Here is a 24,123-nt window from a genome sequence, read left to right on the forward strand (position 1 = left end):
TTTCCACTTCTTCTGGGGCCCTAGCCCCAAACTCAAAGCCAAGAAAAGACTCTTGACTTCTCTCTTTCTGCTGCATTACCTCTCTTAAGATGATGGGCATAACATTCCTCAGCTGTTGCATGAAAAGGGAGAAGGATCATGGGGTGAAATAGGGGAAGATGTTATCCTGCTATAGAAGAAATATAGTGTCCAGAACAAGGGAGCATTCATCAGACTACACAGGGAATGTCTTGTATGTTGCTGTGTATCTCATCTTAGAAAGAATATATTTATCCACAAAGATCCAGGGAGGTAAAGGGATTCTGAATCACATTATATAAGTATCTAATCAATAAGACTTCTATACAACATTCAGCATCCAAAGCTGAGGATGTAACAGTCAAGATAGGCTAGTTTATGCTGTGATAGTAAATGACCTCTGCTCCACGCACAGCTGGGTTGGCCCATGCTCCGGCTGGCAGCGAGCTTTAACATCTGGGACCCGACTGGGGCAGCGGGGACCTGCGTGCAGTGGGCACGGCCAATGCATGGTGAGCCTTGTGCCCGGGGTGGGACACAGCCGACACCTCCAGATAAGGCCCAGGGCGGCCAGGGGACCTCCGGTGCCAGGCGAAAATATCTTCCTGTCTGCGCCTAACCTCATCGGTTATGCACAGATTGTCTTCACCATCATTTCTTTCTACTTCATGCTCTGCTGCCCCCTCACGGCCTCCTCCTTCTACCTGCTCAGTGGATTTCTGGACGCTTTTGATGGACACGCTGCTCGAGTCCTTAATCAAGGGACCGGGTTTGGGGCCATGCTGGACATGCGGGCAGACTGCTGCTCCACAATGTGTCTGCTGGTCAACCTGGCCCTACTGTACCCTCACGCCACCCTTCTCTTCCAGCTCAACGTGAGCTTGGATGTGGCCAGCCACTGGCTGCACCTCCACAGTTCTGTGGTCCGAGGCAGTGAAAGTCACAAGATGATTAACCTGTCTGGAAATCCAGTGCTTTGCATCTACTATACCTCCAGACCTGCTCTATTTATCCTGGGTGCTGGAAATGAGCCCTTCTACTGCCTTCTCCTCCGTCATGTAATCCTGGGGACCAGTCCCACCCCTGTGATCTCTCAGGGACCTTTAGCTGGCTTTGTGGGTCTTTTCCGAATGTGCCTCTGGATCACCACCTGATCACAGCTGCCTGCAACATGGCTGCCTTGGACGCAGCAGATCATGCCAAGAAGACGTGACCCTGGAACCCCCAGTCCCTGGTTGCCCACTGGCCCTGGGAGTCTCACTGTGCCACGTGGCTCCCCTGTCGCTCCTAGGAGGTCCCAGGCTCATATCTTCCCAATGTGTCATCCAACCTGCTGGGAAGGGGGGGCCAGCCTCTTTGGTGATGTCATGTTCTCCATAATCCTGGGGACCAGTCCCACCCCTGTGGTCTCCAGGGACCTATACTTCAAATCAGGAAGGATGCTCAGGAGGGCCCATCCACACGGGCAGTGCTCCTGGGGCCCCAAGAGAGCTGTCTGAGGACTGGGTATTGTCACATCCGCTGGCTCAGCCCTGGGATCTGGCTTGGCCTGAGACCTTAGGGACACTTGAGTGAGGGAGGTGGGGTAGGGGCCAGGTTTCCCAAAAGGCAGGGATTCAGACCTCTGCCCCTAGCTAGAGTAATCCTGTGGGTCTAATGGTCAGGAGAGAAGGGGCTGTTGATATCCCCATTGCAATCTCCTCTGTCCTGGCTCTGCAAACCTTGATAATGAGGGTGGGAGTGTCACTGGAAAACAAAGTAACAAACAAACAAAAAAACCCTAAAAAATCTTGGTGACTTACAAAATTAAAAATTTATTTCTTGCTCCTGTTACACGCCAATCACATTTCATTCTTTTCTAGGGAGATGGAGTCAGCTTTACTCTGGAACACACACCATTTGCTGACCATTTTGGCCAAGAGGAAATGGACAAGGGGAACCCTGACTCTTAAAGCAATTGCAAATATTTGCTAAAGTAAATCACATGGCCTGAGATGGCAAAATGAGGAGGGCTATTTCATGATGGGAAATCAGAATACTTCATGGACAGTTATATAATCTACCATGTAGGAAGTCCTGTATCATCTTCTTTGGGGGTCCTCTGTGGATCATCTAAGAACCCCCAGGGATTTACATGGTTCAAAATGAGGTCTCATACAAGGCATAGTAATATTTAATATATATTAGCTGTCATTGTTATTATTATTAATATTTCATTAAGAAGGGAACATTCTATATGTTACCTACATATAAATCTTTTGAGGATGAACAGGAGAAATTTCTGTTTTTTGTTTTAATTGAAGTATAGTTAATTTACAATGTTGTGTTACTTTCCAGTGCACAACAAAGTGATTCAGTTATTTATGTATATATATTATTTTTCAGATTCTTTTCCATTATAGGTTGTTACAGGACATTAAGTATAGTTCTCTGTGCTATACAGTAGGTCATTGCTTATCCATTTTATATATAGTAGTGTGTATAGGTTAATCCCAAACTGCCCATTTATTTCTCCCCCCCTTACCTCTGCTAACCCCTTTGGTAACTATAAATTTGTTGTCTAGGTCTGTGAGTCTATTTCTCTGGTATTTCTTGCTTGAACAGCAAAAGACACACTGGTGTGCTAGTCTCCAGCAAGATACCGTATTATATAAGGAATGGTTGAGTAATTCAGAATATTCAGCTCGAGGAAGAGAAGCCACAGGTGGGACAATATGGCTGTCTTCAAATATATGAAAGTCTTTATGTGAAAACAAATTCCACGAACAACGTGCAGGTCCTCGGGAGACAGCTCTGGTAGTGGAATAAATTTGTCTGGCAGGCTTAATTCTTCCAAGAACCTGCCTATAGTGTCATGAAGCACAATGAGCTTTGTGGTGGTTGAAGAACAAATAATAATGAAACTTACACTTATAGAGTCCTTAGTATATGCCAGGCATTGTTCCAAGTCTTTACATATACTAATTTAAGCTCAAAACAATCCTATGAGATAGGAACTATTATTTTCCCATTTTTCAGGTGGAAAAAATGAAGTACAGATTAAGAAACTGCTAAAGTCACACATCTATAAGTGGTAGAGCCAATGATTGAACTTGCCGGTCTGTCTCTAGGGTCCATCCTCTTAACTCTTGTGCTATATTGCCTTTGTATAGTTGGAATTCACTTGGAAAGCCTTATTTAATCAGTCTTATAACTGGCCATCAAATTTCTGATCTTTGTTTCGCCTCTGGGTCTTCTGTGCAACTCTACAACAAGACACTTTAAAAAAAGTTGAAGTACAGTTTATATACAGTATTGTGTTTCAGGTGTACAGCAAAGTGATTCAGTTTTATATATATATATATATATTTTTTCAGATTCTTTTCCATTATAGGTTATTACAAGATACTGAATATAGTTCCCTGTACTATACAGTAGATCCTTTTTGTTAATCTATTTTATGTATAGTAGTGTGTATTTGTTAACACCATACTCTTAATTTATCCACCCCCATTTCCTCTTTGGTAACCATAAGTTTGTTTTCTATGTCTGTGGGACTGTTTCTGTTTTGTAAATAAATTCATTTGTATTATTTTTTAGATTCCAGTGATGTTATATAGTATTTGTCTTTCTCTGTCTGACTTACCTCAGTTAATATGATATTCTCTAGGTCCATCCATGTTGCTGCAAATGGCAAGATTTCATTCTTTTATGGTTGAGTAATATTCCATTGTATATATATACACCACATCTTCTTTATCCATTCATCTGTTAATGGACACTTAAGTTGCTTCCATGTCTTGGCTACTGTAAATAATTCCACTATGAACATTGGGGTGCATGTATCTTTTCAAATTAGATTTTTTCATCTTTTTCAGGTGTATGCCCAGGAGTGGGATCGCTGGATCATAGGGTAGCTCTATTTTTAGTGTTCTTTTGTTTTTTGGCCGTGCCCCATAGCTTGTGAGATCTTAGTTCCCTGACCAGGGATTGAACATGGGCCCTCAGCCATGAAAGCACGGAGTTCTAACCACTGGATCACCAGGGAATTGCCTATTTTTAGTTTTTTAAGGAACCTCCACACTGTTCTCCATGGTGGCTGCACTAATTTACATTCCCACCAACAGTGCAAGAGTGTTCCCTTTTCTCCACACCCTCTCCAGCATTTACTGTTTGTAGACCTTTTAAAATTTTTATTTATTTATTTATTTTTGGCTGCATTGGGTCTTTGTTTCCACGCGGGCTTTCTCTAGTTGCTGTGAGTGGGGGCTACTCTTCGTTGCGGCGCGCGGGCTTCTCATTGCAGTGGCTTCTCTTGTTGGGAGCACGGGCTCTAGGCGTGTGGGCTTCAGCAGTTGTGGCACGTGGGCTCAGTAGTTGTGGCGCATGGGCTTAGTTGATCTACAGCATGTGGGATCTTCCTGGACCAGGGCTGGAACCCGTGTCTGCTGCATTGGCAGGTGGATTCTTAACCACTGCGCCACCAGGGAAGTCCCATGTAGACCTTTTGACGATGGCCACTCTGAATGGTGTGAGGTGATACCTCACTGTAGTTTTGATTTGCATTTCTCTAATAATTAGCGATATTGAGCAGCTTTACATGCACCTGGTGGCCATCTGTGGGTCTTCTGTGGAGAAATGTCTATTTAGGTGTTCTGCCCATTTTTTTTTTTTTTTTTTTTTTTTTTTTTTTTTTGCGGTACGCGGGCCCCTCACTGCTGCGGCCCCTCCCGCCGCGGAGCACAGGCCCCGGACGCGGAGAACCAGCGGCCACGGTTCACGGACCCAGCCGCTCCGCGGCATGCGGGATCCTCCTGGACCGGGACACGAACCAGCGTCCCCTGCATCGGCAGGCGGACTCTCAACCACCGCGCCACCAGGGAAGCCCTCTGCCCATTTTTTGATTGGGTAGTTTGCTGTTTTGATATTGAGTTGTATGAGCTGTTTGTATATTTTGGAAATTAGCCCCTTGTCAGTCCCATTGTTTGCAAACATTTTCTTTACCACACCTTTTAAATTATACTCAATTTCTACCCATTTGGTCTGTCACTCAGAATGAGTGGTCTGTAGTGACATCTCACACAGTTGGGGGGTCTATGACGGAGGCTGGAGAGCTGGGAGCCAAGTTTGGAATTGGTGTGGTATAGAGGAGGCAGTGGTGGCAGGGGAGGGCAGCTAGAACTTGACTCTGGAGTTGGTAGGCTGGCCTGTGGTTATGGGGTGGAGAACAAAGTGAGAATGCCATTTGAGAGCCAGATCCGCAGTGAGCCAAGCTCCAGTCAAAGGGGTCTGGCAGCAAGATCTGGGGCACAGCAATGATTTGGCAACAGGCTGGCAGTGGGAGGCTGACAGATGAACTGGCAGGTTCAGGAAGGATGTAAGTTAAAACCTGCAGAGATTCCTGAGACGGAGGGCCTAGTGGGAAGAACCTTTCATTGGACCCTGCTGGCCTCACCTAGCTGTTTAGCAAGTAAAGCCAGGTTGAACATAAGTGACTTTCTCCTTGCTGTTAGTATTTCCCTACAGAGCAGCAATCTGGTGCAAAGCCCTCCTGATAGTCTTAGGACCCTCTTCACTCAAGTACTGGGGAGACTGGGTAGTGGTTATGTTCCTTGACTCTGATGCCTGGGTTCAAATCCCAGCTCTGGCTCAGTGACACTGGGGGATAAATTACCTAACCTCTTAGTGTCTTAGTTTCTTCATCTATAAAATAAAAAGATAACAGTGTTACTTCCGAATCAGCATAGCATAGTGATTAAAGAGCACTGTCTCTGGAGTCAGAATGCTTGATTTATGTCCTTAATCTTCCACTTATGTCTGTGGGACCTCAGGCAAGTTACCAGATGTCTTGCTCCAGGTTTAAGGTCTATAAAATGGACACAAAATAATAGACACTTATGACATAGGGCTGTGACAAGAATTAATATTATATATAACATAATAATATAATATAATTATATATATATATATATATATACACACAGACACACAGAGAGAGAGAGAGAGAGAGAGAGAAACACTGGCACGTAGCAAATACTCAATAAATGTTAATTATAGTCTATACTGCCCATATCAGAAGACCAAACTCAGAAGGCTCCCACAAGCAGGATCCCCTTTACCCACCAAACCTGATGAGCAATACTTGGGTGGAGTAAACTCAGTGTTCAGTTCCAGTCCCTTCATCCAGTTGGAGAAGGAAGAAAGTTGCACTCCCACTGGCAGTCAAATTGAAACAGAGGAAAGACACAGTCAAAGGCATCCAAAGTAGAGACTTGTCTACTAATCCTAAGGCAACTCTAAGAAGGAGTGATTGTGGTTAGGAAGGTGGCGTGAAGAGTGAGAATGACACAGTTTGTTCATCCCCATTACCAGATGTGCAAATCAGAGAAAAGTTCTGAGCAAGATATCATCATTATATCGCTACATTTGGAGGGTAGAGCTTAACAGATTGTTACCTTGCTTTTTAGTGTTTCACAGTGAAAAAACCTAGGGTGGGAGTTCAACACCTTCATCTCCCGAGGAAGCACCTCTATCATAGACTGTTATTCCAGGAGCAATTTGTAAGTAGTCTTTTGCTCATGGAGAATAATGGGTCATGCCAGGTAAACATGAAGAATGTTGATTTCTTTCCTCCCAGTTCTTTTTCTTAACTGCTTGGGAACTTTTTTTTTTTTTTTGGTCTGAGAGCAAGCTTGTAAAAAAAATGCTGCTGCCTCTTTTCAATAACTGTTAAGATGTTATAGGTTAATAACCATGTTAACTAGTAAAATTTGGAGATAAGATGATTCTTTCACTTGTAAGACTGTGCTACTGTCACACATAATGCCATGTTAGTCCTCACCATTTATTCTTCTCTCAATACAATTGTTACTGAGTACAAGCTCACTCTACTCACCACATGACAGGCCAATAAATCGGGAGATGAGGTGTTGAGGCAAGGAATAGTGACTTTATTCAGAAAGCCGGGCATCTGAGAAGATGGCAGACTAGCGTCCTAGAGTACCATCTTATCAGGGTCTGGATGATAGTTTCTTTTATAGAACAGAGAGGGGGAGGAGGTGAGGAGGTAAAGTAAAAGTAAAAAGGCCAGAAGTCTTGCAAAATATCTCCTGGTTTGGTCAGCCTCAGGGAGGGGATGTGTTAATTTCTTCTTCCTTACAGCCATTCACAGGTGGACAGGGTCAGAATGTTTCCCTGAGAGCTGAACAAAGGCACTTTAGTTTAACATTCAGGCAGAGGGGCAGGTTCCCCAAAGCAGGCCTGTCTCTGGAGTCTATGCTTAAAGCTATAGACAGATTCCACATATATGTGTTAGCATACGGTATTTGTTTTTCTCTTTCTGATTTACTTCACTCTGTATGACAGACTCTAGGTCTATCACATATATATGGAATCTAAGAAAAAAAAAAAAAAGGGTCATGAAGAACCTAGGGGCAAGATGGGAATAAAGACACAGACCTACTAGAGAATGGACTTGAGGATATGGGGAGGGGGCAGGGTAAGCTGTGACAAAGTGAGAGAGTGGCATGGACATATATACAGTACCAAATGTAAAATAGATAGCTAGTGGGAAGCAGCCACATAGCACAGGGAGATCAGCTCGGTGCTTTGTGACCACCTAGAGGGGTGGGATAGGGAGGATGGGAGGGAGGGAGACGCAAGAGGGAAGAGATATGGGAACATATGTGTATGTATAACTGATTCACTTTGTTATAAAGCAGAAACTAACACACCATTGTAAAGCAATTATACTCCAATAAAGATGTTAAAAAAAAAAAACTATAGGCAGCATCCTTTTAGCGATTATAGCAACAAAAAGCAACGGAGAGCAAAAGTTAAAGTAAAAGAAACAGATCCAACATAGAGTCAGATTTTGTTCTTCCCTTTTACACAATCTTTTGGTGTCTTAAATATTTCGTAAGTGCCTACAGGGAGAAAGGAGTCAGGCACTCTGGGGCTGATATCTTGTCCCTTCTTCCATTATTTTACATCTTTCTTTTCCGAACCTTGCCATTTCCAAGTCACTAGCCTTTCTTCTGTCCGTCCAGAGACTTTATCCACTCTTCGTTCAGCTGTGAGTCAGTCATTCAGTGATATTTGCTATGTCTGGAATTGATACCTAACTCTGTGGAGGCCATGATATACAAGATGAAGCCACTTTGTAAGCAGATAGATTGGGGGGGGGGTCCCTGGAGAAAGAGAACCAGGAATGGCTTTCTTGACACAAGTGAACTCATTTTGGCCGAAGCCTAGCCAAAATGAGTTTACAATGCTCGCCCTTGAACGGGTGTTGGTAATTAATGATCTTAAGGGAACAAAGGAATGCAGGAACAGAGAAGAGGCAGTCAAGGGATAGTGCAGTGACAAAGCAGAGTTCCAGTTCCTCCTTAAGGGATATACATAATAATATATCTTTGACTTCTGCAGGAATTAAGACCCCCACCCAGGTGTAGGACAGGATGATGATGTTGATGTTGACTCTTCTTACTTCAGTCAACTAAGACTTGGACTCTCTGGACATTTGCCCCAATTTTATGCTGAATTCTACTTTACTCAAGACCCTTCTTGAATATGCATGTACCCTTAGCTTAAAACTTTCCCAGTTTGGCTGTTTGGGGAGACACTGCTCTGGGAAAGATCTCTGGTGTTCTTCTTACTTGCTGTAAGTAATAATAAATCCTTCCTTCTCCCAATCTTTGGCTTGGTTGTGTCTGTTGACTCGACACCCACCAAGAGGCAAACCCAGTTTTCGCGTAACAACTATGTATAAGGAACTTACGGTCTATATTTATTTATTTATTTATTTATTTAACATCTTTATTGGAGTATAATTGCTTTACAATGGTGTGTTAGTTTCTGCTCTATAACAAAGTGAATCAGTTATACATATACATATGTTCCCGTATCTCTTCCCTCTTGCGTCTCCCTCCCTCCCACCCTCCCTATCCCACCCCTCCAGGCGGTCACAAAGCACCGAGCTGATATCCCTGTGCCTATGGTCTATATTAAATACAACAGAAGTATGCCTGAAATGATGATAGAAAGACAGTGATGGAGAATGATAGTGTGAAGAATGGGGATGGGGTGGGGGTGTGAGGGTTAATGTTTGAAGTGAGAGCAGCATAATATCTGTGAACTATGGTTGAAGTGGTCACATCATTTAAAAAAATCCTGGTGAGGTTATATTAAATTACATTTCAAGGGTACACTTTGAAGTATGTGAAAGCATCCCTGATGAAGCAAGAGATAATTTGATGTGGAGCTAGAGCTGCTTCTAGGTGGTACATGGATCTGGCTCTAGATAATAATAAACTAAATGTTAAGAAAGTATTTCCTTTCTAATCCTATTTTTAAAATATATTTTTAAATATTTATATATTTATTTGTCTGTGCCGGGTCTTAGTTGCAGCACATGGCATCCTCATTGCCACGTGCGGGATCTTCAGTTGTGGCATGTGGGATATTGCAGCACGTGGGATCTAGTTCCCTGACCAGGGATCGAACCTGGGCCCCCTGCATTGGGAGCGTGGAGACTTAGCCACTGGACCACCAGGGAAGTCCCCCTTTCTATTTTGAGCTGTATGTTTATAGACAAACAGAAAGTCTCATTTACATGCTGCATGTCTTTATTTTTGTTTTTTGTTTTGGCTAACACTTGGTAAACAACACACTTACTTTTTTTTTTTTTAAACAAAGGTTAAGCTCAGAAACTCAAGAGGTAGATTTCATCTGGAATTTGGTAACTTTATTTTATTTTTCTTGCATTTATTTTAGTGTATCCTTTTATTTATGGTTAGTGAGTTATATACAGTTTCTTTTCCAAATAAATTATTTAAACAAATTGAGTCGATATAAAGAAACATGATAAGCAGATTAGAACCAAGGTGGCACAAGGTTATGGCAAAATTGTGAAAGTAGTATGGAAGTGACGGAAGTTTAGTAAATAAGAGCACTATGCCTGGAATGAGAAAATCTGGGTTTGAGTCCCTGCAATACCACCAACTAGCTCTGTGACCTTGGGAAGTTCACCTAATCTCTCAGAACCTTAGTATTCTCATCTGTAAAATAGGAAGAAGAATCTCTACATGAACTTCTTTGCAAGCTTGTGAGAATCTGATGAAGGAAGGTGTAAAGTGTGAACAAATGTTGACTTTATATTACGTGAAGCGGCAGAGAGGCAACATGGCTTGATGGTGACTGTGTCAGGATGGGGAGGGAGATTTGCCAACATTTACAGAGTACTTACTATGGACAAAATGCTGTAGATTTTTGAAAGTAGAAAAATGAATTCAATTTGGCCTTAGCCCTCAGAGTTTACTGTTTGTCTATGGACTAACACATAGATGTGTATTATTCTGTAGACTGTGATACATATTATAAATGGGTTTAAAACCCCAGGCAAAGGAAATAGGAAGAAGCTGATTACATGAGCGTTTGTGATAAGAATAGCTACCATTCTGGCCCTTCCAAGGGCTAGGGAGTCTGTTAGGTACTTTGTCATACTAGCTCATAACTCAGGAACTGAGATCAGAGAGGCTAAATAATTGTTCCATGGTTAATCATGGTGATGTTCATGAATAAATATTTATTATATGCCCAGTCCTGTGCTAAATTCTCTTATACATTACTTCATTTAAGCCTTATCACAAGCCTGTGAGATAAGTCCTATCTCCCTTTTACAGATAAGCAAACTAAGACTCACAGAGATCAAGAGGCTTGCAGTTAGTGAATGGTGCCCTTGCAGTTTAATCCTGGGGTGTCGTTTGATTGCAAAACCCATTTCTTCCAATTCTTCGGCTTCCAATCAGTGGCTGAGTTGTGGGACTGAGGATGGCTGTGCACAAGGAAGGTCCATTCGGGGCTCTTGAAATGTTAGGTTCTAATCTCAGCTGGGCTTCTCTAAGTTTACTATGTCACAACTCCTCTTTTGTTTCATAATATATGTTCCTAAACTCTTAAAGGACCAAGTCCTAGGACCATGTGAGTGGCTAATATGGCTGCATGACACCATAAGGTGATATTGGTGAAGATATTTCAAAACCAGGCAGAACTGGGTGAGAGGGCAAGGTAGGCTATCTACATCTAGTTTGCGGGGGCTAGAGGCTCTCTTTCCTGTGGGAACTTACAGAATCAATTCTTGGTAAATGCAAGGGGACCTTGTGCTAAATCCAATCTCCTCAATTTAGAAAGAGAAGTTAACGGCCAAAGGTCCCACAGCAGGCAGAGGAATGAGACCGCACAGCTCCCCTGTCTCAATGCTCATTTCCCAAGAGCAGTGGTTTTCAGTGTGCTTTCCAGATCAGCAGCCCTAGCACTACCTGGGAACTTGTTAGAAATGCCCACCTCAGAGCCACAGAGTCAGAGACGGTGGAGGTGGAGCTCAGCACTCTGTTTTAACAAGCCTTCCGAGTCATTCTGATGCATGCTCAGGTTTGAGAATGACTGCAAAGTATCTGCTATATACTATACATCACATGGCAGGAAGAACAGTGGAGATTTGTCATCACGTCCAAACCCCCAGAAATTCTTCTCCCTCTTTGTTCCCAGGAGGACTGAAGGGGCTCAGTGTAACAACCCCCCGAGATCCACAGAACACTGAGATATTTTAGACAGGGGGATGAACCTATGGAACAAACACTGGCCTGGGGTTGGCAGCCTGGGTGTGCTCCCAGGTAGCCAGAGACAGGTGCTGTCTGGCCATCAGTGTGCGGAGGAGAAGGGCTGGGACCTGCGATACCATCAGGCTTCCCCACCCCCAGTCCAACACAGACAGAGCAGCCGGGAGTCTAGAGAAGGCACTTCTCCACACTGTCCCTCCGAGTCTGTGAGCCACGAGTTGGGCACACTCAGAACCCTGCAGTGGATTTCCCAAAGGCGGGAGGCTGGAGGCCTGTGGAAGGAGGGCAGAGGACCAGAGCCGGTGGGATGCAAAGGTGTATGGAAGGCACCTGTGTGCCCCTGCTGACGATTTTTTGCTTTATGTTGAAGGGACGATAATATCTGAGGTGGGGAAATAATGGAAATTGATTTGCACTTTAGCAGTATCTCTGGCAGCTGCATTACGGATGGATTGGCGGAAGCCGGAGACTTGTGGGCAGGCGGTTATCACGCTAAATCCGAGTGGGAAATGAAAGCTGTGTGTGGTGTGGGAACAGATTTCAGAGAATATGGATTGGGATATTTGGTTATGCCTGGGAGGCGAGGGAGGAGATAGCACCCACCGGGACTTAGTGAGTTGTAAACGTAGTGCCAAAGTCCTGGCTGCTGAAGTCCTGGAACCAGTCGGCTACAAGATCCTGAGGGCTGGATGATCTCCCCCGTTCCCGCCCCACCTTTTCCTCCTAACCCAAGGAACCTGGGCTTTGGAGTCCGGCAGATGAGAGTTCAAAATTCCCGCTGGGGCTTCCCTGGTGGCGCAGTGGTTGAGAGTTCGCCTGCCGATGCAGGGGACATGGGTTCGTGCCCTGGTCCGGGAGGATCCCACATGCCGCGGAGCGTCTAGGCCCGTGAGCCATGGCCGCTGAGCCTGCGCGACCGGAGCCTGTGCTCCGCAACGGTAGAGGCCGTAACAGTGAGAGGCCCGCGTACCGCAAAAAAAAAAAAAAAAAAAAAAATTCCCGCTGGAATGTAACTTCCACCGGGTCAGGATTCTATCTCTGGTTCGCAGCTATATGCTGAGGGACTAAAACAGTGCCTGGCACATAGTAGGGGCTCAAAAAACATTTGCTGAATGAATGAATCAATGAATGAATAGCCATACTCCAAGCCTACTCTCCTCCCTTGTGCATACCCTACTTGGAACGGTTGTTGCTGAAGGAAATCAACTAGCCTCGAACTTGACGCACAGTAGGCGCTCAACATGTTGTGTTTTTCCTTCCTCTCCACAGGAGACCGGGTCCCCAGGCGACCGCAAAAGGGGGTTTTTGTTCCTTGCCTCTTCTCCACCTCCCTTCGCCCCCGCGGGCCCCACGGGGTCTTGGGGAGCAAGTGGGCCGGGGAGGCGGGTGGGAGCGGAGCTACGAGGCGGGGAGAGGCGCGGGCGGACTGACAGGCGGCTAGCGCGGAGCCGTTCTCCCCGCTTACGTAAGGCGCGAGTCCCGCGCGGCCGGCCGGGGCTCCGAATGGGGGCGGGCGGAGGCGGCACCGCCCAGCGGGATCCGGGCTGGAAGCCTTGCGGAGCGCCGCGTCCCGGCGGAGCTGTGTGTTTATTTGACTGCTCCGGGTGGAGAGGCGCCGAACTCCGGCTCTTTACAGCGGAGAGCGCATCCGTCAGCCCTCGGCGGAGGTGGGCGCTGAGCCGTCCGCGCGGGCGGCAGCCGCTGCGACTCCCCGGGAGGTGACAGCCGCCGGGAGGGGCCGAGGCGCGGACCAAACGCTGCCCACGTGCGGGGACCCGGGTTGCGGCTCAGCCCCCAGTTCTCCCGGGGCGTGGGCGACTGGAGGCGCGCCTAGAGTCACCGCCTAGCCCGACCCCCCGACTCGGGGGAGGCTGGCGTGGGGATGCCCTACTCCCTCCTCGGACGGGGCGTGGGGCGCGAGGTTTAGGAAGGGATCGAGGTGGGGCGGTCCGGGTGGACCTCCGAGCCCCCGACGGCTGCCCCCGCCAGGGGCGGGCGCTCGGGCGTTCGCTAGAATCGCAGCGTGGGGCGAGGAGGGCGGGGAGGTGTAGCGTGGCGCTTACTCCGCCTTCTAGCCGCCCCGGCGCGGGGCGGAGGCGAGGGGTTGTCTCAAAAGTCTCTCCTTCCCCTGCAGGGGCGGCGGCAAGTCCCCGCGCGAGCTCAGGGTGTCAGAGGCTGAGGCAGAAGAAGCAAAGTTCCCAGGGCTTCTTCGAGGCCGCTGTCCGGGTTGCCAGTTCGGCTTCCCCCTCCTCGCCAAGGCAATGGCTTCCAAACTCCTGCGCGCGGTCATCCTTGGGCCGCCCGGCTCGGGCAAGGGCACCGTGTGTCAGAGGATCGCCGAGAACTTTGGCCTCCAGCATCTCTCCAGCGGCCACTTCTTGCGGGAGAACATCAAGGCCAACACGGGTGAGGACGTGCGGAGGCGAGGGGCGGGGTGAGCCGACGCGGGATCGGGTGAGGCTGGGAGGCAAAGGCAAAGGGCCGGCGAGGGGCCGGGTCTCTTCGGTCCCCGGGCGCCCTTCCCCCGCCCGCGTGTGGTAGTGCAGGCTCCTACGTGCCGGGGCGCATGCAGCCGGTGGCCCGCTGCCGTGCGGCTTAACCGCGCCAGGGAGGAGGCCGAGGCTAGTTGGGAGGAGGGTGGGAGGTGCACGCGGCCCCTCTCTCCGCGCGGGCTGCTTTTGCCGTGGCGAGAAGCCGGTTACCACCCAGCTGAGGAGCGAGATCCAGGCATCTGAAAGCCCCGAGCTTCCCTCTCGCCCAGCTTCCTTAAGGCCAAGCCATCCCCGTCCCTCGGCCGCCTCCTACCCCGTCTACTGCGTCCCTGGTGACCCAAAGCGTCCCCTCCTCTCGCCCGAGCCCCCCGGGCCGAGCGCCGCCCACCTGTGGGAGTCGGGCGGGGCCGCGCGCTGGGGAACCTGTGGCGCCGCGGGGCTCGCAGCCGCGCGCTGCTCCAGACCCTCCGCTCCGCCTGGGACCTCTGGGCAGAGCCCTGGGTGGCTTTGAAAGGCCTGTCTGTTCCCTGCCGCCTTCTAAGGTAAACTCTCACCACTCACTCCCCCCTCCTCTTCAAGCCGGGGCCTGGCCGTTAGGAGACAAGGAGACTCGTTCTGATAAATTACATTTTGAATCCAGCTTCCCTGGAAATGGCTTCTTGAGAATGCCTCCTTTGGCTTGCGTGGTGAATTGGGGGCTATAGATCTCCTGCTCGCTTAGCCTTTCAGTACGGCCCTTCTCCTCTCTCCTCCCACCCCACGTTCACACCAGTTCATAATGAATTGGGGTTCAAAGGCGAGAGGGAGCTGTGGTGCTCCTGCGAGGTATATATACATGGCCCTTCTGGGATGCAGATGCTCACGATTAGCAACTCCTTTATGAAAACTTGTTATTGCAGACGGGGTGCTTCACTGTGGCTTCTGTTCTCATCAGTGTCCTAGGTGGTTATGGCCTATTATGGGCTAATTATCCAGGGATCTTCATTACAGAAGCACAGAGTAGTTTGGTGAGGTAGGTGGAGGACGGTGCTGGAAAACAGAAAGCCTGAAAGCGGGGAATTAAGATGTATCTCAAAGGCGGAGTTTTATTCATTATCTCTTAAGCAGGTTGTAAAAAAGCAAGCTTTTATTTTGATCTTCAAGAATCCTGTCACCCACCCTCAACATACACAAGTCCGAGTTCTGTGTACCAGATTGCACCTGGAATTTTCTCTTGTGGGTATTGTTACCACGATTGGGTCTATTTTAATTTTAATACCACATTCAAATGCATTTTATTCCTTCCGTGTTTGGAATGCAGTTTGGGCAGGGGTGAGAACTCTGTGAGAGGGAAGGCTGGCTCTCTACCCAAGGGTTTTGTGGTCAGGTGGGGCTTCTCGTGGTAGGCATAATGAGGGGAGGAAACTGCTGGGTGGGAGCCCATTTTTCTGCATTCTCTATAGCAACTGACTTGGTAACTTGTTTCTTCTGGCATGAAGGGCTTCACACCATCCATCCTGGTTCTGGATTAGTGGCTCTTTCCATTTTTAAAGAGAATATGATGGGAAGTAGTTGATTTCTGCACTTTTTTAGGGGTTTTGAAAACTTTCCACTTGCTGTTTTCCTTTATTTTGTTCATTTTAACTTTCCTTTGTTCTGAATTTTAGTTTCCATTCTCTTTCAAATGCTTTCACTTCCCTCCCAGTGTTTCTCCCTGGAGTAAGAAGTGACTCTGCAATGTTTAAATTATCTTTTTCTGTTGGGAATCAAGTAGTTTATGCATGAACAATTAAAAAGCTTTATCCGGGAAAGAAGAAGAGGAGGAATAAAGGACAGTGATTCGTTTTGAAAGTGGCCTGTTTCTAGTGGACTTGGAGGGTGTTCTCAGATTATTTTTTCTCTCTCAGAAGGTCTAAGAGTCTTACCGGCTCATTGCCTGGTAAATAAGAAAACATTCCACAGCATTTATTTTTTCTGTTAGCTGCTGTTTGCTTTTCCCTAATTTCCTGGTAGAGAAGCACAAGGATCCCTCTGTAGGTACCCCTTTATAGCTGAAGGTTTGAAGGAGATGATGAAGCACAGCAAAACCCCAGGAAATAAAACCTTGGTAGGAATTTAAGTTGGAAAGTAGCTCAGGCCATCTGCTGCAGCCTGGATTGGGGCATACTCCTGTCCACGAGGTTTTCCTGCAGCCACTCCCTGGTGGCTTCTCCAGGGAAGGGCTGGCTACTCTTTGCTTTTGGGCAGTCTTCCCTCACCTGCCCTGGCAGAATTCATCTCTTTCCTCTGCACCTAGCCTGTGGATTCTGTTGCTGCAGTCACACACAGTTATGATGCAGTGCAGCAAATGCCTTCTGATTTATCCAGTAGAGACTTACTGAGTACCTGCTATATATATCAGTGTTCTAGGGGCTGGGGACTAGAGTGATATTTTTTCTACCTTTACCATGTTCCAGTTTCCACTGAGAGACTTAAAGGACAGGGATCTGACAAATTGCCTAACGCATAAAAGGAGTTCAACAAGTCTGATGAAGGCATGGGTCACGGATTCTATCTACATTTTTCCCAGAAAGAATCAAACAGCCTCTAGCGATCAAGTCCATTTTGCTTAATTAGCTCTATGATTTATGGTAAAAGTTTGTATTTACTGTGGATCTGAGATTAGCCTCATGATAGATGTCACCCGTTGGCTTTGCCTAGTCTGCCTGGAGTAGTGCAGGCTGAGACTTATCAAATACCTTATTTGAAGACCCACCCCCAAGTCTTTGGCTTACATTTTCTTTAGCAAGTGAGTGAGTAAATAGATGGGAGAGTTCTCTTAGACTGCCAGAAGCAGGGTCCTACAGTCTGTCATAAAGAATATTAGCTTTCCTTGGGGCTTCCCTGGTGGCGCAGTGGTTAAGAATCCGCCTGCCAATGCAGGGGACATGGGTTTGAGCCCTGGTCCAGGAAGATCCCTCATGCCGCGGAGCAGCTAAACCCGTGCATCACAACTACTGAGCGCGCCTGCCACAGCTACTGAAGCCTGTGTGCCTAGAGCTGGTGCTCCTCAACAAGAGAAGGCACTGCAGTGAGAAGCCCGCGCACCGCAACGAAGAGTAGCCCCCGCTCACTGCAACTAGAGAAAGCCCGCACAGCAACGAAGACCCAAAGCAGCAAAAAATAAATACATTTATTAAAAAAAAAAGAATATTAGCTTTTCTCTATGTGTGCGTGTGTTGTTTGCAAGCATATGCATGAGCCTGTGTGTGCGCGCGAGTGCATGCGCACACACAGGAACACACTGAGCTGGCACTCAGTAGTGAGTTCCATTAAAATTTATATTTAGTGGTACCTTCTTTTGTTGAGTGATGGGTGACTGAAACTTCCTTCTGAAGGGTGTGAGAATCCTGTTTTAAGGATTATACTGGATCTACTATCTCAAGTGCAGGAAAATTGGAAAGTTTCCATTTGGAAGCATCCTGGACTTGAGAAAAGATGTTCAAGAACAAACCTGTTTCTGCTCTTAATATTAACTGCAGCTCTTGCTGAGGTTTGCAGATGGGACTGGCATTTCAAATTAGTCAATGGGCTGAGCCTCTCCTCTGAAAAGATGACCTAGTTCAGAGGGCTTAGGGGTTTTTTGTTTTTTGTTTTTTTATACTCATTAAGTATAAATGTGTGTCTTTTCTTATGTAAGAATGAAAACTTCTGAGAATTGGAGAAGTATTAAAGAGACTGATGTTCAACAATGTATCTAAAACAACTTTAAATAGTTCATCTTTTTGTAGATCATACAAAGTCTTGGCTTATTCTGCAATATCTGGAGTATGGTATATTCCTTTTTTTTTCTCCCCTAGCTTGGTGAGACTCGGAATGTAGCCCAGGTCAAGGGTCTGACCAGCTTGGAGGCCTCTGTCCAGTCTACAGGTCCACTTCTACATCCCCCTACTTTTTCTGGTTTCTTTGTCTGAGGGTTTTCCCGTATACTTCGGGAGAACTATTTGACTTGAATAAGGTGGCCCATGACAGTAAGACTGACTTTGTCACATTCACAGCTGAATCTGAGCATCCTTCCGGTGTGGTCATTTTTTAAAGTAGCTTTTTCTGATCAAAGTCACGCCTTGTAGAAAATTTGGAAAATGTGAAGCTGTGGAAGAAACTGAAAAGGCAAGTGAAAATTACCCACAATTCCACCCCAACACTTGGAAATTCCACAGAAGTTATTTTACTTTTTTTCTTTTCTGTGTATTTGCCCCACTACCCCCAACAAACTTGGTGTCCTATTAGTTGATAACCGTTCCCCCTCCCACTTAGATATGTATTGTAAGCATTTTCCTGTGTTCTTAACGCTTCTTCAAAGACATTTAAAATTTCTGTATTATAGTCCGTTCAGCAGATATTTTTTTGAGTATCTTTTGAGTACTCAGATATCCCTTTGTTCTTTTTTTTCTTCTTTTTTTGTCTGTGTCGGGTCTTCGTTGCTGCATGCAGGCTTTCTTCTAGTTGCAGCGAGCAGGGGGCTACTCTTCATTGCAGTGTGCGGGCTTCTCATTGTCGTGGCTTCTCTTATTGCAGATCACGGGCTCTAGGCATGCGGGCTTCAGTAGTTGTGGCTCGTAGGCTCAGAAGTTGTGGCTCATGGGCTCTAGAGCACAGGCTCAGAAGTTGTGGCTCACGGGCTTAGTTGCTCTGTGACATGTGGGATCTTCCCAGACCAGGGCTCGAGCCTGTGTCCCCTGCATCGGCAGGTGGATTCTTAACCCCTGCGCCACCAGAGAAGTCCCTCCCTTTGTTCTTAGAGGTGAGAGCCCACAGCAAGGTGAGGGGATATGGACATTGAGGAGACAGGAGATAGCACATATGGAATAAGCAGCATAGTATTTGATAAAGGTGCCTGTTATGAAGGAAATGAAAGGGTGATGAGTTAGTGATGAGGCTAAGGTGATTATCCTAAGTTGTGTGATTAGGGAGTGCCTCTCTGGGAGGTGAGTAACCGCAGGGATGAACATATAATGATCCAGGAGTGGAGTGTTCCAGGGAGAAGGGACAGCAAGTTTGAAGGCCCTAAGGTGAGACTAGCACAGCTTGTTTGAGGAACAGAAAGACAGGGAATATGATTGGTGCCTGGTGAGCAAGGGGGGTGTGGAAGGAAGTCATGTGGAGCCTTGAGGGTCCTGGGAAAGATTGGACTTTAAAGGCACTGGAAAGCTATTGAAGGGTTTTATAGGACAGCAGCACGAGTGGATTGACCTTCTAAAAGTTGACTTGGGGTTCTGTGTGAGGTGACAAGGGTGGTACCAGGTGGATGAAGAGAGTGGACCGTGGCTTGGACTGGGCGGTGGCAGTGAGAAATGAAGGGCTTTAGGGTGTGTATGAAGGCAGGGCTGACTGGAAGGCATGAGTTGGCTCTGAGGGGTGATGGAGGCAAAACAGTGCACAGTGAGTCCTAGGATTTTGGCCTGAGCCTCTGTGTCAGATGTACCTTAGGGTTGAACTAGAGTCTGCCTAACCAGTGTGGTATGGAACACTTGGGTTATTTGCTGTTTAGTAATGCTCTTATGAACATCATTGTATGTAAACCATTGAGCAGATATCCTCTCCTTGGGATAGGTTACTGGGAATAAAATGACTGGATCAGAATAGTTTTTTAAAAAATGTATTTTATTTGTTTAGTTTCACTGGGTCCTAGGTGTGGCAATTGCGGCTCGCAGGCTCCTTAGTTGCAGCTTGCCAGCCCCTTCTTTGTAGCTCACCAGCCCCTTAGTTGTGGCATTGCAAATTTTTAGTTGTGGCATGCATGTGGGATCTAGTTCCCTGACCAGGGATCGAACCCAGGCTCCTGCATTGGGAGTGCAGAGTCTTAACCACTGTGCCACCAGGGAAGTCCCCAGAATCGTTTTTAAACCATAGGGTAATGAGAGGTTTGGTACAATATTGCTTCTGTTTTATGTTTTGGTTTTTTGGCCCCAGGCATGTGGGAACTTAGCTCCCTGACCAGGGATCAAACCTGCACCCCCTGCATTGGAAGGTGAAATCTTAACCACTGGACTGCCAGGGAAGTCCCACAAGAGTTTTAAACTTAGCTTACAAACATCCAGACAAGGTTTTGGTGTAAAGGTATCTAATAGGTGCTACAACTATATTCATGTAATTTTTGGCTTACTAAATATTTTATTTAAGTACAGACATAGATACACATACATTTGTACCTATGGTTTTTTTTTTTTTTCCAGCCATGCCGCATGGCTTGTGGCATCTTAGTTCCCCAACCAGGGGTTGAACCCCGGGCTCTCAGCAGTGAAAGCGTGGAGCCCTAACCACCGTACCACCGGGGAATTCTCGGTACCTACGTATTTAAACTCTTTCCTTGTTTTTCTGATTATAGAAATAGTTTGTATTAAGTTATCAAAGGTTTAGAAATCCAAGAAAGATAAGGAAGCAATAAACTTGTAATCACACTAACTGGGAGGAAAAAATACTGTTAATACTTTTTATATGCAGTATATCTTCCAGACTGTTTTTCAAGAATATATTATGTATTACTATTTTAAAAATTGCTTGTTTATTTCACAATGTATCATTTAATATTTTACAATGTCATTGAAGTCTGTTCTTTAATGTGAGTTTAATGCTTTGTACTATTTCAGTATAATTTTTATTCCACTCTTGATTTTTTGGAAAGGTAATACATGCAGATGGTAAAATTTTCAAATACACTAGGAGTGGAGTGGAAGATCTCTCTCCCATCCTGCCCTCTGGTTCCCCAGTTACTGTCCTCAGGGATACCTACCTTTTTACTTTTCTTGGATGTTCATCCAAAGAATTTGTGTATACATATATCTCATGTATGTATAGTGGTGCCTCTTTTAAAAAAAATGTACACATATATACTTTGTTTTGCCTTCTTTTTTTTAAAACTTTGAAGTATAGCTTCGACATTGGTTTCTACCAGCACTTATCAACCTACCACATTCTTTAAAAAAAAAAGGCTGGATGCATACTCTTATTGTGCAACTGTACCATTGTTTCTTTAACCAACCATTCTCAGGTGTTTTGGTCTCCGGACCTTTTAACATATAAAAATCACTGAGAACCCCAAAGAGCCATTTTTTGTTGTTGTTGGGGGTAGGAGTTTATTAATTTATTTATTTTTGCTGTGTTGGGTCTTCGTTTCTGTCCGAGGACTTTCTCCAGTTGTGGCAAGCGGGGGCCACTCTTTATCACGGTGCGCGGGCCTCTCACTGTCGTGGCCTCTCTTGTTGTGGAGCACAGGCTCCAGACGCGCAGGCTCAGTAGTTGTGGCTCACGGGCCTAGTTGCTCCGCGGCGTGTGGGATCCTCCCAGACCAGGGCTCGAACCCGTGTCCCATGCATTAGCAGGCAGATTCTCAACCACTGCGCCACCAGGGAAGTCCCTAAAGAGCCTTTTTTTATACAGGTTCTCCCCGTAGATACTAACTGTATTAGAAATTAAAACTGAGAAAATTTAAAAATATTTACTAATTCATTAAAGCTAACAATAATAAACCCATTACATGTTAACATATGTCTATAAAAACATAACTATTTTCCAGAACATACGCAATGAGAAAGAGTAGTTTTGTTATGAGTATTTGCAAATCTCTTAAGTTTGGCTTAATAGAAGAATGCTGGATTCTCACATCTGGTTCTTCACTCAGGCGGTGTGCTATTTTGTTTTGGTTAAAGTATTGGAAGACTATGTGTCTTCACCCAGATATGTCGTTGAAGGGGGAACTCACAGACTCCTGGAAGGGTCTCATGGACCCTCAGGGATCCTTGGACCATACTTTGAGAATGGCTGGTTTAACCAGTCCCCTGTGGATGGGAGGGTAGGTTATTTATAGTCTTTCAGTATACAAAGCATGCTGGGCTGAATGTCCTGTAAATATGTCTTCCAACAAATGTGTGAGTGCCAAGCAGTGTTGGCTTATGGGACAGAAAGAGGTGAGACAAGGTCTGTTCCCTGAAGGAGCTGCTAAGTTTATTGGGAGAGGCAGTCAGGCAAACAAGTATGAAGTCGTGAAAGGGAGCAAGATGAGCGTTTGTAGGTCCTGGGGACATAGGGAAGAGGCAGCCTACCTGGCATTTAGGAGGGGGTAGGGTTTGGGAAGGCTTTTTAGAGCTGGAGGAGACTCCTGAGCTGAGTTTTGACAAATGAGCCCATCTGCAAGGTGAGGAAAGGTGGTTGTTGCCACACAGAATCGGAACTCCCCCTCTAGAGCTTGCTTGTGGTTCACAGGGATCTTTTGTGTGCTTTTGTGGCTTGATCACACCTTGTATAATATCGTTTCAGACCTCATTCATCTCTTAGCTGTACGTACCATCAAAGGAAAGGGTTATTATTATACCTGCTCCAGATCACCTTTTCCAGTTTCCATTACTTGTGCTTACCTTTAAGATACATACACAGAGCTTCCCTGGTGGCGCAGTGGTTGAGAGTCCGCCTGCCGATGCAGGGCACACGGGTTCGTGCCCCGGTCCGGGAAGATCCCACATGCCGCGGAGCGGCTGCGCCTGTGAGCCATGGCCGCTGAGCCTGCGCGTCCGGAGCCTGTGCTCCGCAATGGGAAAGGCCACAACGGTGAGAGGCCCGCGTACCGCAAAAAAAAAAAAAAAAAAAGATACATACACATATGGTACCAGGAAACCTTTAATCTTCTGCCTCAGGCTTCCTGGAACTCACGTGATGGCAACTGATCATGAAACTAGTAAACTGGGTACTAGACTATTAGCTATAAATCCACCCATTGGGAAGGGCATATAGAGTTGCCTCTTAAATTGTTGAATGGTATGTAACAAGTAAATTGCCAAGTAAATTGTTACATGGTATTATGCTAGTCTGCTCAGTAGCACTCTGTGTGGTCCATATTGTGAGAAGATTTAAGACTCAGAAATTGTTTTTCTTGTAAAGTTTTAGACAGTATGCTTTCACAATGGATCAGATAATATCAACTACATATTGTCTTTTATCAAACTAGATAGATACACATTTTTATTCATATATTTTTAAAGCAGGTAGTAGAGGCTTTGGATTACTCTGCCTTTTTCCCTCTACCACTTGGTATTTAGTTCAGGTTGGACTTTAAGACATAGTACAAAAGGTCTCATTTGTAGAGCTTCCTGCAGTCCAGTTAGATGGCTGATGTTATATTTTAACAGTCCCACTCCAAGTTCCAAGAGTTCTTGTACTGGTTAAACGACAGGTCCAGCAGCAAGCATCCCTTCCTTAGCCAGAAAGACTGATGGTATTGAAATAATGCAAAGTCAGTCCTGCTCATCAAATTCCCAAGAAGCTAGAAATCAACTATTTTCTGTACTAAAGCACTTTTTTGTATCACAGCAACCTGTGACCCTGGCACTTTGTAATTCTTGTGACTGTAATTCTTGTGACTTGATCGTTGTAACTAACGTTTGCAGTGGGTCAAGCATGCGCTAGGCCCTGCAGGGGCTAATGTACGCACATTCTCTAGTTTACACACACATCTACAGGGCAGTTGGAATACATCATTTTACAAATAAAGAAATGACCTCAGAGAGGTTGAGTTACTTACCTTAGGTTAAACAGTTAGTTAAATAGAGAAGCTAGCATTCAAACTTGGGACCACATGGCTGGGATTAAACTTCCCATTATGTCGTGCTGCTATGCAGGTACTCCAGTAACTACTGAAACTCCACTTCATGTCTTAGAAATGCCACACTGGGACAGGAATGGCAGGGAACCTTTGCAGCTTAGTTCTCCACAAGTCCACTGAGATTCGGCTTTAAGGGTGACCTAGAGATATGTGGTTTGTTCTTATCATTCTGTCCTTAAAACATTAAAAGAAAAAAACTAAAAAAGGACCCACTTCCTCCTTTCTCCTAAATAAAGGGCCAGAAAAGGTCTGAAATAGAAACCATGTGTAATTGTGAGGAGGCAGAAATTGCTTCTCATCAAAATGGTAAGATTTCTGGAATAGTACCTGCACTTGTTTTTTTATTAGTTGTTTGACAGATGTTTCTATGCCTGCGTTAGGTGGGGGGAGGCATGCACAAGTG

At 45.9% G+C, this 24,123-nt stretch overlaps 1 protein-coding gene and 1 pseudogene across 4 annotated transcripts in view; both read left to right on the plus strand.

Moving 5' to 3' along the window:
* The first annotated feature begins 606 nt into the window (after window positions 1-606).
* Window positions 607-1,172, plus strand: LOC137210635 (CDP-diacylglycerol--inositol 3-phosphatidyltransferase pseudogene; annotated as a pseudogene).
* Window positions 1,173-13,142: 11,970 nt separating this feature from the next.
* AK4 (adenylate kinase 4) overlaps window positions 13,143-24,123 on the plus strand; it is a 77,709-nt gene continuing 66,728 nt past the window's right edge. Inside the window, exons 1-2 of one of the 4 annotated variants that reach the window (XM_067726442.1) lie at window positions 13,143-13,282; window positions 13,750-14,021. In XM_067726442.1, the coding sequence (XP_067582543.1) occupies window positions 13,877-14,021 (145 nt within the window). In that variant the 5' untranslated portion in view covers window positions 13,143-13,282; window positions 13,750-13,876. Of the gene's footprint in view, window positions 13,283-13,314; window positions 13,334-13,749; window positions 14,022-14,535; window positions 14,650-24,123 lie in introns of those variants that run through there. The other 3 variants (XM_067726440.1, XM_067726441.1, XM_067726443.1) reach the window with 3 other exon arrangements.

Source organism: Pseudorca crassidens, chromosome 2, assembly GCF_039906515.1.
Source record: "Pseudorca crassidens isolate mPseCra1 chromosome 2, mPseCra1.hap1, whole genome shotgun sequence".
NCBI classification, from domain to species: Eukaryota; Metazoa; Chordata; class Mammalia; order Artiodactyla; family Delphinidae; genus Pseudorca; species Pseudorca crassidens.